This window comes from Agelaius phoeniceus, chromosome Z (assembly GCF_051311805.1).
Source record: "Agelaius phoeniceus isolate bAgePho1 chromosome Z, bAgePho1.hap1, whole genome shotgun sequence".
Classification (NCBI taxonomy): Eukaryota; Metazoa; Chordata; class Aves; order Passeriformes; family Icteridae; genus Agelaius; species Agelaius phoeniceus.
The window spans coordinates 30,707,965-30,726,076 of NC_135303.1; the positions used below are offsets into that span (position 1 = coordinate 30,707,965).

Genomic DNA, 18,112 nt, shown 5'->3' on the forward strand with positions numbered 1-18,112 from the left:
CCTAAAGCAGAGTAAGCTTCCCCACATACCTGCTGAGATTCCTGCAAGAGCAAAATTAATTCCATTCTGACAGATGCCAAGCCTCCACCGTGTGAGCCATGAAGTATACAGTAACTAAGGAACATTCTGAGGAGAGACTGATACTTCAGAAGCCATTGACGTCGTTTCTGAAAGTCTTCTTTCTGTAGCATAGTTTTTTCCTGGTCAGCTAAGTCTTCAGTGTTTTCATGTAATGTAGCTTCCTCTGGCATCCCGCACACTCCTGACTGTATCTCGTCTATTTCAACACCATAATCACAGGTCTTCTGAAGAGCTACCACTTCTCTCTCAAGCCACTGGTAAAGCTGATACCGCAACTTTCCACCATCAACTTCATAGCCAGTGGATAGCGTACGAAGCTCCACAGTAAGGATTTTCAGGCATGCCCTAAACTTCAGCTGTGCTGAAATTATATCTTCTGATGGACTCAGAATATCTTTATCATCAACTATACTGAAAGATTCTGTGTAGCTAGAACCTGTTTCTTGTAATTGTTCAGTTTTCTTCAGAGGTTTTAGCTCTTTCATTATCAGGGAAGAATCTTCACTTTCTTCATTTTCATCACTGTCTGACTGCAATTGCAATTGTTCATCTTGGAATAGAGCACTTGGCTGGCTCCAATCAAAGGAAAGAGTGGAACTTGAATGTTTTCCTGATGAGCAATCTGAAGATGAACCTAGACCATTGAATACTGGCTGTGACCAATCAATACTGGAAGCTTGATCTTTTGTTTCAAACTCTTTAACTGGAGATAATGGTGAGAAATCTTTACTAGTTTCCACTAAACTAGAGGATTTAAAGAATAACTTTGACCTCTTGACAACTTTGGGCATCTTTGATAACACTTCTAAGGCCAACATAGGACAACCAGCTTTTAGATGAGCATATGCAGTGGTGAAAAATAGCCGTCTTTCACCTAGGTTGATTTTGTCAGCTAATCCATTTTCTACTGTTAGGCAGATGTGTGTGGAAGATGTGTCAGAAGAGCCAAAATGACGCCTCAGCAAGAGGGGGTGTGTTCTTAGGTAGTTATAGAAGTTAAACACTGCAGGGTTGCAACTCGATGAGCCATCCCCTTCATCTGAAAAGATATGGCAGCATGAGGATAATGTACCACTCTGTATGAAATAATCAATCTGCAAAGTCCTAAGTTCCTCAGAAGGCTTTTAGGTCTTAGTATCAATTCTATTGTCTATTTCACACATCCATTCTATGGTTTACTTCACTGCATCCTCCTCTCCACCTTCATCATGTGAATACCTCAGTGGGAAGAACACTGTCAAACCTACTACAAACAAGCATAGTGGGGGCAGCAGGCATGACTTTTTAAATTAAAACAGCTACCATTTCTTTTCCTTGTACTCAGGCCAGTTTTACTGAAGTCAAACAAAGCCACTTTTCCGTTAATTTTAGATTTCTGAAGTCTCCATGTTCCACGTCTAAATGACAATAAGACAATATCTTACTTCTTTTATTTAAGGTTGCTTTTAAAAAATTGGAATAGTATTTTTTATTTTGTCTACATCTCAAAAAAACACAACTTACAATAAAACTAGGAAACCTACAACATTTATACATGATGGTAGCAGTATTACGTACAAATAAATTAATTACATAGCAGTGCAACACCTACTCATTTCGTTTTCATGTCCACAAGAAAAAAAAACCTGAAGAGGTATAACAATCAGCATAGCGTGATTCACACAGCTTTCAAAGGTCTCAGGATAGCTGAAATAAACCCTGACACTCTCCTCTATCAGAAGTTATAGCACAACTGGTGACAGTTAACAGAGAGAGCTACATAAAAATGCACATTCTAGGTAAGAAAATAAGGCAAGACACCACAAACAAGCCATTAACTGATTTCAGAAGAATTAGCAACACTTTAAAATGATTTTTCACAGAAAGATGAGATCAAGATAGAAAAACCAGTTTCACGAATTAATTATCCAATTCCAGTATTTGAGCCTTTTTTTATCCCCTTCAAATTTTTCTCAGTAGCCAGAACTGAAACCAGCTACCCACCTAAGACTTGAAGCATTTAACTTCAATGAAAACACTAGCTATAGGAAATAATACAATTAATTCTTAGAAGGCCTATAAGCCAGCAAGTGAACATAGAAATGAAATGCTCTAGGAGACTCATGTGCTGTTTCAGGCAGCACATGGACCTCCTTGTACCATTTCAAGTATCAAAACCTTTCTATTGGAAGTCTATTATTGTAGTCAGCTGTTATAAAGGCCTAAAAGCTACAAAACACCATTTTTAATTAGGTCTGCCTTGAAAAACTGCATGACAGAGGCAGACCTAATTTAAAATGGTGTTTTGCAGACCTAATTAAAAATGGTGTTTTGTAGCTTTTAGGCTTTTATGTCTTCCAGAGTCTCCTATATAAGTGGCCAAAAAAAATTTTGTTTCAGGCTGTGATGGAGTCAAATTAATTTAAGAAGTTAATTTTTCTCTTCACCTTTAGACTGCTTCTGGAAAAACAGCTGCATTACTGCAGGGTCATTCCAGTATCTAGATAGTCACATGCTTAAAGGACAAAGTATGCATCCATGGGATACAGGATAACAATAATACAGTAACCATGCTTGCTATTAAAGTCCACATAGATTGCTACAGCAAGTATTTACTGACAGTGATGAGGAACCGTGTGGTACCTGGTTTTGTTCAGATGACACTTCAAGAAACTGTGGCTTAAATGAGCAAATATTTAAAATCAAGTCAACGGGCCAAATACCTATATTCTTACCTCCTTCATCTTCAACAGAATGTTTAATCAAAGTGTCAAGAGCCTTGCTATAATCTTCCAAAATCCAGTATGCCATGCTTCGCAAGAAAGGGTCACAGTGAATGTTCCCTGAGCTCTCTTTTCCAGTAGACACACTTCCCAAAACTCTCTTCTGTAGTACAGATTTGTAAGTACTAGACACTTCAAACTCCGATTCATAAAGTCTTGATATTACAAGAGCCAACTGAATGTCATGCAGTTTTTCAAGGCAGACCTAATTAAAAATAAGTATGTTAAAATTATCAAACTTTGTCATTTCTCCTCAGTTTAAAATTATTACAGGGCAGAAGTGACATAAATTTGCTCAGATTAAAGTAAGTAGGTCTACCAACTCCATAAAAAGTGAGCAGGAATGAAGCAGAACAGGTGTAGCTAAGTATCACATGCAAGATTGGATTTGCATTTTTTCAGTTTCAGTATGGCATGACAACAGATATTTGAAATCAACCAGCTTCAATAGATCATTACCAATATCCACATGCCACCTCTTACCTCTGGATTCTGGTTGTTTTAGCTACAAAGCTTTACAGAACAAATCCTTTATTATTACAGAGATTCATTTCCTCACAATTATGCAGTTCAAACAGACCCAGGAAATAATTTGTGTTTGCTTTGTTTTTTTGTATAGGGATTCTAGGAGCTAATCCTCATCTCTGCCAAAACACCACATCTGGAACTTCCTAATGAAAAACTATGCCTGTCTTCCTATAGGACTGGGTAGAAAATCTGAAAGGAGGCTAACTGTAGGTAAGCCCCTTAGTTTTAGAGCAGAGAAATTACCTGTGTCACTTTTCAGTATCAGTAATATGACAGCTAAAAAGGAATCAGAATGTAGAGATGAAGGTTTTGTATTTATCATTTATTTGGGGTGGGAAAGAAGAGAAAAAAATGAAAGCATAAGAAGCTTCAGGGGTCATATTAACGCAAAATGCAAACTGCATTCAAAGTATTTGTACATTTGGGACAATGTAACAGTCTTAAACACTGAAAATTTTATTACCTCCACTGCATCTTTTAAGTGTCCTGCCAACAAGAAAAACGCTGCAGAATGTTCAAACCGCTGTTTGCCAAGCAAAGAAAAAGCATTCTTTAAGGCTGCTTTACGCCATCTGTCCTCAGTAAAGTTGTTTCCAAAAAACTGTGTCATTTTAGTATCTTTTTGGGACCTGCATAGCAAAGATAATTGGTAAAAACATTTTACTCTTTATTAGTTACACTACAGTTCTTAATTTCTGCAGATGTCAGTATAATTTTACACAGATCTTTAAATTAGGAAATGCAAAGTCCCTCACCACACTGGGATTTGAGAAGGCTACTTATTTAAAAATATCAGAAACATCAATAAATACAAAACCTAATGTTATTTTCAATAACCTGATACAGAAAATCTTTTTTTCTTGAGGTGAGCTCTTAAGTGACAATGAAAATTAGTTTTCAGAAGGTTTGCAACACTGAATTGCTGTATCAAACTACACCTCAGAAGACATAAGTCAGTCCCCTGATCTGCAGGTAAAATTTTTAAACAACACTTATGTAAAAGACAGACATGACATTTTACACACTACACTGCTAGTCCTCAAAAGTAAATCAGAATTAAGCACTAATTGAAATTACAGGAGATTTGAGACTAAAATCTCAAATTGCAGCACCTACCTTCAGAAATAGCAACTAAACTCTTTCAGTAAATATAAGAAGGTTAGAAACTACTCATTCAATGTAATGACTAGTTTAGAAATCCAACCTCAGCTTTCAAGGATAGAATTTGTGCTTCCTTTGAATTACAATCACATTCAACTTTTTCCCCAAAAATTAAAATAGACAGTGTGAAATTCCATGTAAAAGCTTGAATACCTGTACAATCCCCAGATAACAGCCTTCTTCTTCATTGCAAGGTAAAAAATGGCAGCATCAAGTGGATCATTGTTTCTCTGGAAAGCTGCTTTAGCCACCTGAGAAGACAGTTCAAAAGCAAAAAAACAATCACAATTTGAATTAATCTTAAATTAGATTCTTGATGCTTCTGGCATCTCATACCCCATAGTGCTCTGAAGTTCTCTTTAATACCTGATCCCTACTGTCACTATGAGTCCAATGTAAGAACATGTGAAGATAGAACAACCTGTTTGATATCACTTAGCCCATGCTCTTCCAGTTCAAGAAGCTTTTGTGCAGATCAAATGGGAATCCCTAGATCTGAAATCAGTTTCTAAAATCATAGCAAAATTAATTTATTAGTTATTACTATTAATTTACTAGTTGCATCTGCAAGATGGAGTCTTGAAAAACAGGCTGGGACCAGTGATTGCTTTTGGAAGGTGGAAAGGAAAAAGGGTAAGTGGCAGCAAGAATAGTCCAAGTGCCATGTAAGATAATCTTAAACTCGAGCCCAGAATATCTGGAATTTTTTTAATGCAAGGCAGTTAAAGTAATCATTTTTTTAATGCAAGGCAGTTTCATAAAGTAATGATTAATTACTGAAGATTTAAAAGTAAAAGTAGAGACATGCATTTTACCACTTTGTGCTTTGTAGTCAAAGTATCTTGTGCATGTCATTTTCTAGCTCAACACACTTGGCTTTTCCAAAAGCTTAAAACAAGTGATAATGAAATTAGGCTTATTACCACACTTGTGATTATTAAAGTATTTAATATAAAAAACGCAACAAAACCCTCAAATGAAATCACCAAGCCAAAACAAAACAATAGAAAGGTTTTTTTATCATGTAAAATAATCAATTTGCAAGACAGATGTACATATAATATCTAAGTTGTTCCCACATCTGATAGGTTTTTAAGAAGAACCTTTTCCCATTACTTGTTTCTCAAGTTTGCTATAAAAAACAACTATATGCTTCATCTGTATCTTGAGCATCCACAATAAGCACTGTACAATATTACCTTTAAGATGAAGTATCTAAGAGCAAAAAATGTACTCCACAATGGAATTTGAAGTCTAAAGTACTAAAAAGAATTAGTTAAATATAGAGGTTCATGTTCATACAGAGCAGCTTAGATACAAAAAAACACAGCATGGAACACTCAGAAAAACTTCATTATCTAACAACTTAAAACTACATAAATAGAAGGTAAACACTGGAGAACAGCTGTTTGGAAAGATTTTGTTGGGTTTTTTTAGAATGCTCTGTTTACCTTTTCTATGCATTTCCGCAGGCTGTGGATGTTTCGAACCCACCATCCTACACCCATAGCTCTGAGTTCAGACCATGTCGGATCGCCCTTCTGCACTGCAGGGAGCATACTCAGGAGCTCTTCCTCTGCTACGGAATGGAATGCCCAGGCAAAGTGACTAGTAGATAAACCTGTACAATGAGCATTCAAAAAAAAAGAAAAAGAAAATTCAGAACATATTCAATAATAATCCAGAACCTGAAGATAAAGGGATGGGAACAGGGGAAGGAAAGTAGGTCAAACTGCTTGTTTTGAATTTTTAAGTGCACTGCTCGCAAGGAAACAGAAATTTAAGAGTATTTCTTAGGACTGCATTTCAAATATTACAGAAAATTATACAACTGGAGACAATTTTTCATCTGCAAACTCCTTAGGTAAGTTTGTGAAGAACAGAGTTTCTCTATGAAGTTCAAACATACGGATAGTAAATGGCACTAAGATTAGCCATGACACAAAGTGCAGTGTACTGATTACATTTTTCAAAATTTTGAAAGATAGGTTCACTATTTTGACTTGGATTAGAAAATGCACAAGTTTCAAATAATCAGAGCAAAAACACCTTTGGTGATAGAGATACATAAGAAAACTTGAAATAAAAAAATCTCACGAGGAAGGAAGCAATTACTAAACAACAACATAGCTGGCTAGGGATAATTGCAACTCTAGTGAGGGCCAGGTGCTTTTCTGTAGAAAGGCACTTCGACATTTGCCCTGGAGGCACTTCCCACTCTCACCAATTTCTGAGCTCACCAGAAACAGAAGTATCTCAACTAAAAAATTAGTCCATCAGAAAGTTAACTCTGCAATACTCTGCTCTGGAGTTGTGGCAAATTCCTCTGATTCAGCTGAGGGGTGACAAGCCATGCAACTGAAAATGCTATCACAACTGTCATGATGGCTAAAGGAGTAATCATAGCCAGTCCTTTACATCTGATTATCACTTATCAAATCCATCTCATTCTGTCATCTGCAATATCAGGATGGAACTAGTTAAATTGTACTAAAAAATCCTTCCCTCTATGAAATAGTTGATTGTATAAATACAGTAAGTATACAGAAATGTTTAAAGTCTGAGTAGTAATTTTTTTTTCCAAATATGTACCAAACCCCTACATAAATAGGTACAGTTGTCTACTACATTATTTCTGCAGAAGGTTATTGGAACAACATGGCAGTAGAATTTCATTTGGAAAATTTGGGGTATTTAATTTGGGGAAACAGAAACTCTCCCCCACCAACTAAAAACTTGTTTGAAAAAAATCAGTTCCGAGACCTTTACCACAACCAAAACAAGACATTTTCTGCTCTAGCACTCATTCATATTAGACTATATTTCTTGAAAAACCCCAATGAATCAAATTACTGATTCTGCAGAGGCACATCAACAGCACACCATTCACAGGTGCAGCTACATCACTAAAACTCAACTCATCTAAGAAAAGACATCAGTTACCTTGGTGAAGCAGCTGGGCTCGATGCACAGGAGGAAGCGCAGTTGTTAGAAAGGTGTGACGCCGGACAGCCAATAAAAATTTTAAACCACACTCATCGAGAGTTTCTCCACCTGGAAATAAATATTTTTACACACATTTTACAGCAATTAATTCAAGTAAGTATTGTGGGTCTTAACAGAAGAAATATAATTTTGTGACTACTAATACTTTGAATTTGTAAATGATAGCTTAGTCCATAGTTCTTCCCTTCAAGAAAAGAGAAAGAAGAAAATTTCAAATATAAAAACTTCTGAAGTTATTTGTTCTGTTTAATGCAAGAGACAGAAAAAGTTACATATTAAAAAAAAAAACCAAATTCTTCCTCAATTTCTCTACATGATACAACAAATATTTGTCATTCCTGTCTCTTCAAAAGTTAATTTAAAATAATTATAGTATGTGGACTGATAGATTCACAGTGGCATTAGCAGGTGGAAAAAGAAAATTTTACTTTTATCCAAGCAATAGGTCTTGAAACAGTTATACTATGAAATGAAGGTGCATCATCATCTTACAAGCCACAAAAATATTCCACAACAGGAAGAAAAAACCCTGGAAAGGCTGTGAAGCACAGTAGTACATTTAACTTGGAAGAGACAGCTTACCCTGACTTCTGTCCCTGCTTTCTCCAATGTCAGTACTGGTAGTAGCAATTGTATCTGCCAAGGCCATCAATGACATTTGCTCCATCCTAGTCAGACCTGGCAAGCTTGAGTGAAGCAAGTGACGAGAAAGAACTTGAGCATGTTCTGGTCCAAAGTAAGTTGGGCTGTATTGAGAAAGATCAATGACTTTTGAACTGTCTTCATCTGCCTCAAATGTGACAAGGTCATCTGTACTTATAACAGTATTTTGGAAGAGATTTTCGTAACTGTCATTGGGCATATCCTTTTTATTTTGACTATGCTGATTATTGGACTTCTCTGAACAGGAATAAGATGAATCATCATCCGCAGCAAGCAGAGCATACAGAGGCAATGGTGGAACAGAGTCTATTTCTATATAGTCTGTAGTCTCTGTTTTACTGAACATTTTGGGATCTCTTGCAGTGCTTCCACTGGCACTGATCGTCAGAGATCTGAGCCTCCTGTCGTGGTTAGACTCAGACTCATTTACAGCAACAACTTCTCCAGCAATGCACTTCACCAAGTGGGATAGAATGGCTTTTGCTCTGCGTACTTTACCGAGATCCATGAGTTCCAACAGTTGATATGGATGGTACTGAGGTAAAGTTGGAGATAATGTATGAGCTGCTTCAAATAGACCAGAATCTTCAATTTCCATAGACAGATCAGAGGCAGACCTTTTCCCACTAAGTTTCTGTGCAAGGCTGGTCATAGATCTGGTCAAAGTTCTCTTTGGTGGATGCAGACCTGAGGCCACTGACTGGCTTTGTTTCATTAAGCTAGTTAGGCATGGCATACTTCCACTGTAGGAATCTGTACTAACTAGTTCCTGCTTAGAAGGGGATTGCCACTGGGAATAAACATGCATTTCACAATCCATTCCAACTACCAGAATGCCATCACGCACCCAAGACAAGGATACAGGAAAAGGAGGTGACCCCTCCACAGATGAAACCAAGTCAACACAACGCAGCAAAACAAACCCAGAAAGAGTTGCAGCCTTAGGACTGCCACTGTGGGAGACTGTAGCAATCTCATTACCATTTTGCTCCTGCCTCTTCCCAGACACCTGACCAAACATATAAAGTTTTGATCCAATTCCCACTGTCAGAATATGTGAACCATCTTCCCTAGACATCCAATCCAAGTGTACCAAGTGCTTAGTGTTGGGTATAATGCTTCCACCATGAGACAGAGAAGTACCTTGTTGGTTATCTGCCATTAAATCGCTATCAACACTAACACCAGAGTCCAACATGGTGCCTAGCTCATCTAATTTAAGTGTCTGTTCTAAAATCCAAGAAGAACCCCCTGTAGATTCACATTCAAAAATACTAACGTGCATCACAAAATCTTGAGAAAGATGGCTATTTCTAGATGCTGCCTGCTTGTACGCCACTGCTAATCTGTTTGTGTGTGCACAGCTGACATCAGTTGGCCTCCCTGGAACATTAATAGCACTACTACTAGGAAGTCCCTCCTCAATCAATAATGGCCATTCTTCCCATACATATTTAACATCACTGTCTGTGCCATATTGTGGCATGGAAGAAGCTTCAGTGACAACCCTACATCTCCAGAATCGAACTTTTCCATCAGAGCAGGAAGTAGCCAGCAGATAAGGTGCACGACAAACAGGATATATGGAAGAAGAACTGAGATGTCCTAAAATGAAAAAAAATACACTCTTACTGGAGGAAATACTAAAAAGCAAAATTAGCAACATTTTCATTCAGCCACCATTTTATGACTCCAAATTAAAAAAAGTATTACTGCTTCCTCACAAAGAGGTCATTTACAGGGCCTCACAAAGACAATATGTCAAATATACCATGAAACTGTTTTACCCTTTGATTGCATTTTGTGCCCCAGAGAGGAGTCAAATAATATTATTTAAACATGAATACTAATATATATTCTGTCAAAAAAAAAATTTCTCCATTGAAAAACCTAAAACTGTATTTTAGAAAGACTGCTGATGAAAACCTTAACGTTTAAGTACAGATCCTACAAAAAATTTCATGAATGACTGCAAAACAAAATTTGTATTTCTACTATTCTCTTAAGTAAGACCTTTATTTTAATGTTAGTTCCAGGATTGAGATATTAAGTGACAGGAAGTACATTTTAGCAAACCTTTTGGATTCACCTACACATGTTGATTCTAACAACAAATCCAAAACTCACTATTACTTTGTTGCTATTTTAAGACCAAAGTCACAAAGGCAGAGATTCCCTATTTTAGTATTTTAAAAAAAGATGACAAACCTGCTGATGGCTTTACACTTATTATTTCTACTCCTTCTGGCATACTCAACTCTTGACTGTACACCATTTTGGAAGACAGAGTAAGCCAGCTGGTACTCTGAAGGTTTGCTCTACAGGCCCGATACTTTTGAGTGAAAGGTGACTGGATCTTCTCTGGATCTGGTGAAGAATACAATTCTTCTGTTTGTGTTGTTTCTTCAGATGGATTTGAACCTATCTTGTCATCTAAAAAAAGGTATGCATTGTTAACTTTAAAAGATCAATGATTTCTTTTAATGTAAGAAGTTATTTTATTCACTTTAATAGTTCCAGAAGAGACAGACAAAACCTGACTTAAAATTTTACATTCGTTGTCATGAAATGTATTCTCATATTCAGATTTAAAGAAAAACACTAGGACATCTCACATTAAATACTTCAGAGATCCTGGTACTGCTGAGAGATTATAAAACAATCAAAGCATGACCAAAAAGACCAACAACTGCAAAGAAATATGTATTTGGCTATCCATTGAAAATAAGGTTTCAGTAAGCATAGAATACCTGCAGCTAGGGAAAATTAAATTAAAGCCATCACGTCTTAGCTTACAAACTGATGAAAGTTATTTTTGAGAAGTGTTTTAATAACAGCTTTATTTTATTCCTTAAAACATAGGCTCTCAGAGAATGTGATATGAATGCTTCCCTTTTTTGATAAAACTCAAGATCTGGACTATAAAATTGCTGGAAATGGAACACGAAAATTTCCAACAGATTTGCTGCAGAGTCTTCTCAGTAATTTTTTCGTCACATACGTACATCAGAAAATTTGGATCTTTATTATTCTCACTAACTTATAAATTAACTGCAATAACACTTTTTCTCTTATTTGAAAGCAATAGTAAGAAATGCTAATTTAGTTTAAATGACAGAAACATGGTTTATAACAGATTTCTCTCGTAAGTGGTATAGATTTATGTTTATTAAATAATTAATATAAATAATTAACATATCTTTAAATGTTAACAGAAAACTACCGAAGTGTATCTTACCTTTCTATAAAACCTAAGAGTTTTAGAGATAGTTTGGTAGTTTGAAAGAGGACCAGCAGATTTCAGAACATCAAAATTATTTAGAATTGTAAGGGCATCACTGATGTTCAGACTACAGTCCTATTTAAAATGTATGCATAAACTCAAAAATTGCAAACTAAAACTTTCCAAAAAGCAAAGCATCTTAACTGTTAGACTGTATTAGAGCAAATTAAGCATATCTGTCCTTAGAATGCACAAAAAATACCAAACTCTAGGCTCAGGCTGAACTGAAGAGTTTCAGCAATCAGAAGATTAGGTAATCAAGGAAGAATGGTTGTGATAAAATCTTGTAATCAAATGCAGAATCTTTTCAAAAAGATGAAACATTTTAGATTACACTGAACAGCAGATATTCACTAGACAGTGGTTTTTTTAAAAGAAAACTACAAGAAAGAGGGCTTACCTATTGAGACAGGAATTGCTTTCAAATGTAAATGCCACATATGTAGTAATGAACGGTTCTGTGTATATTCTATCACTATTAAGTAGAATTTTTCAGAGAATCCATTCTGCTGGTTTCCTGGTGAAATTGAGAACAGGAAGATCTTAGGGGTTATTCACCTGAAAGCAAAACTAAATTTTCTTGGCTAGCAAATAATCAGATTAAGCTAACATGAATATACTGAAATGCAATGGTCTGACTGCATCTAACTCTTACATTAGCTTTCTTAGTCTTTTACCACAATCAACAAACACTACAATTACAGGTACACTCATGTAAGAACTGCCAGTGTTTTCTTTCAGAGATGACAACATATTTGGCTGACTTTGCTATGTTTAAAGTTAAATCCCAGAATGTATTATCAGTACAGTATAGTCTAGAAGAGTGAAAGAGATACAATGCTTCTTCCTAAGAATTTACTTGCCATAGTTTTACACAAAAAGAAGAGATGAGTTGTACTATCAATAGGTGCCCATTTCTGGAGAGTTCACCCAGGTATTCTCTTCCTTTCATATAAAAGTCAACCCATTAGGACCAAGAAGGAATAGTTAATTTAGGGAGTCTTTTTCCTCCATGATTCCTCTGACCCTTTAGGTGTGTGTATACATAAAACATTACCAAGAATAGCCTATATTTTCCCTGTGCTTTTAACATTGCAGTGGTTATGGTACCATAGAAAAATGTAAATGAATCTGTTCTTTTTAAAAACAATATGAGATAACTACCTCATTATTAAAGAAGAAATATGAAAATACTAGAAAATAATTTCAAATTAGAATGCATGCAAATGATACAGTTTTAATTTAACAGTTTTTCAAAGGGTCCATTTAGCCCAATTCCTTACATGGATGGCATGCAGCAATCTGTTACCAACTTTCAGAACACATACAGATGTATACAGTTGCCTAAGATCAAGTAACTCCCTATTTGTTCTAAAATTATTTCTGTGTGTCATACGCAAGATGTAAACATATGATTATGCTGCAGAGTAACACTTTTTATGTTTTCTATTTTGTTTCTAATTTTGAACATCTCAGTTGCATTTTTCTAACTCCACTAAGGGCTGGGATTATCTTCACTACTCCAAAACTCTTCCTCAGTTAAAAACAGCCAGTTCCAGATCCAAATAATCACTATGTATATTCAGTTCATTTAATATTTCCCTTGGTTCCTTTGACACTTTCCCACCATTCTGCTTCCTTTCATTCAGGACTCTCATCTAGTACTGCAGATGACCTGGTATCACAAACTTTACTCTAACTCCTTTTTCCTCGCGCATTATTTCATTGGGACAGAACAATGCAATGCCTATATGTCCAAATAACTGAGGCACTCCACCAAGGAAAGCTCATCATTTTTTCCAGAGCAGTCCAGATCTGTCCAAGGATCTAGAAATCCACACACTACTCGCAGTATTATAGTGAGGAGGAATTGTTTGGCTTTCCATTTGTTGTACCATGCAAGGCCTGAGGAGCAATATTTAGCTGATGTGAAAGAACAGCATCCACCATGACAGGATACAGCAAGTTTTGTCTGTGTCATACCCTACAAGCACAGGCTTCACATTTAAAACCCTTCCCCCCTTCATGTTAAGGGACTGCCTAACACGGGACACAATGGGTATCTTGTGATTTAAACTACTTGATCTAAAACTTGGTTGCAAACAACTCAAAGGAAGTGAAACACCCTTGAGTTTCACTAGTTACATTCTTCTGAAGACTTCAAATTAAGGTATTTGACATTAAAATGATAAAAGCCAAGCCATTAAAAAGGTTTTCCTTCTTTAGAATGAAAAATAAAACACTGTCTTCAATGTTCTATGAAAAAAAAAAACCTCTTTACCTGAGTCTGATAAACTGATCTTCTTTGAAGGCATTTCCTTCTCCTGGTTATTTAAAATAAAGTCTTCTTGAAAAACATGGAATAACTGTGTTTTCCGGCCATGCTAAGGAAGTGAAAATACACAAGAAGTGAACATCCTAGTGTATACTTTTCAATAGTGCTCCCTAACACAGAAGCTTTTAACTTGGTAAGTTATGCACATCAACAGAAGACTCCTCATGAAAATGCACTTTCATTACTCACATTCTTTCCATTTACAGCTACTGTTGAAAACAAGTACAAGAATATGTCAAAAACAGTCTAAGTACCCCAAATTTACCTAATGGAGAGCTACAGGTATTGCTTTTATTATTAATACTTTTTAAAAAGCTAATTATGACACAAGATGAGTATAGCAGAAGATCTTACAAGCTCTGTGATGGCATCCAGTTCAATGATACATCCTGGGCGAGCTGTAGATTGCTGACTTATGATGTTAAAAACTTCTCCAACATATTTCTATTTGGAAAGAAACAGGGTCTTGTTAACTCTTTATGCATTTCTGTGGTACAACCTGCTGGATAGGTGCAACATCACTGTGCAAATGTTAACTAAAGCATAAAATATACACTACTTGTGATTCAGTAAGAACAGAGGTAACATTTCCTGTTTTATGAAGAGCACATTTGGTTTTAAAGGTGACAAGATTATCTGGAAAGCCTCACATACAGCAATTTATTGTCCTTTCCCCAAAAGCTAAATTGTTGTCTCAGCTTTTCCTCAGGATAGCAATGCACCCACACAGTTATTATTCCTTGTGGTGTAAGCACTTGACAGATATTTCCCAATCAAACCTTATGCAAAGTTTGAGATTAAATGAAATACAGTATAGCTAAAAAGCTTTACCTAATCTGTTTTTACAAGCAGAATAATCTGTGAAATCCTCAGCAACCAGTTTAGTCAGTCACCAAGTCTGAGCCTAGTGCAACTGAATGAAGTCATAACATGCAAAAACTTGAGATGGCTTTTCACTCACAGAAATTTCTGGGTTGGAGAGCTCACACAGAAGTTTCTTAGCATCTATTACAGCTTGATATAATCTTAAATGCTGTCCGTCACTAGCCACGAAGCAGGCACTTGGAGAATTACAGTATGCACCTGAAAAGCAAGAAGAAAGTGCTCAAATATTCAAACACCATATGGCTTCCTTTTTTGTTTTTTGAAAGCAGGCATTTTTGAAGTTATGTCAAAAAATTATACAGCATAAAAGGAAGTCCTCTTCTATTCACAAGCAAGGATTACAAAGTTTAAAGCTGTGCTTAGCAACCAAATCAAAGTATATGAAAAGAAAACAAGAATTCCATTTGCAAACTAGAGCTAAATCTCCCTCATTTAAATCTTCAGCATGCTATGAAGTATGCACTAGAACCTAAGAACTTTACTGCATAAGCTTCTAAAATATCAAATACATAAAAGAGTAGAACATAGAAACCTTTTACAGAGGAATAAAGAATTCCCAAGTATCAGCAGCTTGAAAATTTGTGAAATTTGTGAAATAAAATGTTAATGCTTAACATTTTTCCAGTACATTCAAGTGTACCTGCATTATCTATTAAGGTGAATTATTAGGTTATATTCATTTTATTCTAGAATACACCACAAATCAGAAAATGAAACTCACCAAGGCAATAGCTGGGTATAAGTGTGGGCAGCCATGCAACATTAGAAAAAGCCGAAACATGAAGAGAATTGATCCGAGCAAGTTCAGAAACTCCACCAGAAAAGGACAAAGGCCCAACAGGATCTACTCTCCATAGAATAAGTTCACTGTAAACAGCATTGGGATCCTGGGATGTCACATTTGCACTGCCTCTACTCTGAGGTCTTACTGGTGACTCCTGAGACTTAGAAGACTCATTTGTCTGTATTGCTTTCTCAACATCTGGTGAAATTAGAGCATTGTGATGTGAGGTTGTAAGCAGCAGTGGTAACACTGAGTGGCAAGCCAAGTCGTTGAGATGAAAACGGTGACCACAATACCGGGATTTGTGTGAAATACTGAGTACAGTTGAAAAAGCAGATTCTTCAGCAAAACTCACTAGCCACTGGTTCAGTGACCCATCTGCATGTTTGGAAATCATCATAACATTAGGTGTGAAGATACTTAGTTTTAAGCTGTTGGTTGATTTACTGTGTCCAGAAGAGATAAGCATAGATGAAGATCGTGTAAGGCCAGGAGGCTTTTGTTTGCCTTGCTGAATAGCTAAGTCAACATTTTTGGTACAAGCATACATCACTATACTTCTGCAAAGAGAGTTTGCATCACCCGTGGGAAATGCAACAGGAATTCTTGACACAAATGACACCTGCAATTTTAAGAAAGAAAGACTAAGTATTAGGGTTCCCATCAAACTTCTCACTGAACACTGATGTAAAATTCAGGAGGAATAAAGTACCTGCACCTGGCGAAACATGCCAGGCTGGTATTCATCCAGCCAGTCCACATGCCACACGAGCAGGGAGCCATCCATAGGATGTATACTGAAGAGCATGTCAGCATTTTTACTCCATTCAGAAAGCAGAACTTCAATTTCATGATCAAAAATAGCAGAGGATAAAGGAACAAGGCTTGAATATGGAGCAGCTTTCTCATCACCCAGTTCCTTCTTCTCTTGGTTTCCTTTCTGTTCATCTGAATTTTCATCAGCTTCTACAACACACACACATACATATATATATATATATGTATGTATATATAAATATATATATAGAGAGAGATATAGATATATATATTCAAAACCAGAAGTATAACAAGCAGTGTTATTCAGGCACTGGAGCTAATTTCAGGCCTTTTATAAGCCACCCATATAAGAACTAACTTAAAAGGAAGAAGATTACAACCATAAATCCTCTAACAGAGCTCAGTGTCTAACAAACCAAAATAGTTTGTATTGCACCTTAATTTGAAATATTTTTCTTTTCCTCTGTTTTATACAAATTTTTGCAAGCATAGAAAGAACAAAGGATAATAATCTCCAGGATGTATATATTCAAATTAATTGAATAATTTGATAGTAACATTTGAATAATGTTATAGAAAAAGCTATTTAATATAGCTATACATTAATATCTAAAAAAAAGTTAATTCTAAAGTTGCTCTTGCTTCCTTAATATTGAAGTAACATTTTCATGCACAGGCCTCCAGTCAGGCCTAATTAAATAACACAGTTTTCAGCATATATAAATCAAAATTTCTAGAACACCTATGAAAAGAGAAATCAGAACTTCCAGATACATTTTTTTTAAAGTCACTTAGATACTTTCAGTGCAAAGGAAGAAAATGCATTGAAATGCCGCTGTAATTTCTCTGTATCCTTGCATGTCAAGTTGCCAATTTCTCACTTCCCCCAGGGGAACATTACAAATTACTTCAAAAACTGAAAGCCATTTCTCTATATGACATATGTCTGCATGACTTTTACCTTCTTCTGATCTGCCATCCATTTGATTAGAATCCTCAGTATTAGTCTCAGGGGAATGATGTTCAAAACTCCTTTTAAGTTGTTGCAAAAACACTTCCATAGATAAGGTAAAATGAAGTTCTTTGTTGTTTAGCCAGTGTACAATAAAAGGTCCACTTTTTTCTTCATTTTCACCAAGACTTAGAGATGTGATAGAAGGCAGTAGAGGAATATCTACCAGAAAAAGATACCGATTGACATTCTTGAGAACTAAGTAAGTCAGGTCAAAAAATAATTTTAGAGAAATGGTTTTCAAGCAGAAATCCCACAATGAACAAAATAAATCCAAGTGTCCTGCCACTTGTCATTCCCTGCACCAACACCACCTGCTTTGAGACTTGTTCCACACAGAGGTTCTTTAGTATGCTTACATTAGGATAACAGTAGGGTCCTGCAATGTTGATGTAATACTGTGCATGCAGGTTAATTTACTTTTTTTTTTATTTTGCTACCACAGCTCAGTATGAACCAAATCATTTAAGCATAGTTTTCCAATATTCAGTTCAAAAAGGGTGCTGCAGTAGATATAGACTGTAACCAAAGACCACAGGGTTTACACTAGCAAAAATCAGTACAGAGATCAGACAATGAATGCCCTCTGTAACACCATCACAAAACCCCAGGAGTTCTGGTTCTGATACATTCTGTTAATTCAAATGGCTGTTTGATGGTATTTGATGTCCCATGTTGCTGTGAAAAATAAAGCAGAAATCACAAAGTGTGTGTGACAGAAGCAAGGATCAGACTGCTGCAGAGTAACATAATCTAAATTAATCAAGGCTAAAAAGCAGACAGGTGATTTACTGCAATTTCCCCAAATGTGTGATACAGCAACACGTTAAAATCT

General features: G+C 36.1%; 1 protein-coding gene across 8 annotated transcripts in view; it reads right to left on the reverse strand.

Annotated features, from left to right (window-relative positions):
• The window catches only part of DMXL1 (Dmx like 1), a 76,027-nt gene that overhangs the window by 31,110 nt on the left and 26,805 nt on the right, over positions 1-18,112 (reverse strand). For all 8 annotated transcript variants that reach the window (XM_077171929.1, XM_054651844.2, XM_054651843.2 and 5 more), the window contains 15 exons: positions 17,227-17,439; positions 16,201-16,454; positions 15,426-16,110; positions 14,781-14,902; positions 14,174-14,263; positions 13,766-13,868; positions 11,885-12,001; positions 10,410-10,634; positions 8,121-9,806; positions 7,476-7,586; positions 5,984-6,153; positions 4,686-4,783; positions 3,835-4,000; positions 2,796-3,048; positions 30-1,120 (listed from right to left, as the gene is read on the reverse strand). In XM_077171929.1, coding sequence (XP_077028044.1) covers positions 30-1,120; positions 2,796-3,048; positions 3,835-4,000; positions 4,686-4,783; positions 5,984-6,153; positions 7,476-7,586; positions 8,121-9,806; positions 10,410-10,634; positions 11,885-12,001; positions 13,766-13,868; positions 14,174-14,263; positions 14,781-14,902; positions 15,426-16,110; positions 16,201-16,454; positions 17,227-17,439 — 5,384 coding nt within the window. The remainder of the gene's footprint in view (positions 1-29; positions 1,121-2,795; positions 3,049-3,834; positions 4,001-4,685; positions 4,784-5,983; positions 6,154-7,475; positions 7,587-8,120; positions 9,807-10,409; positions 10,635-11,884; positions 12,002-13,765; positions 13,869-14,173; positions 14,264-14,780; positions 14,903-15,425; positions 16,111-16,200; positions 16,455-17,226; positions 17,440-18,112) is intronic.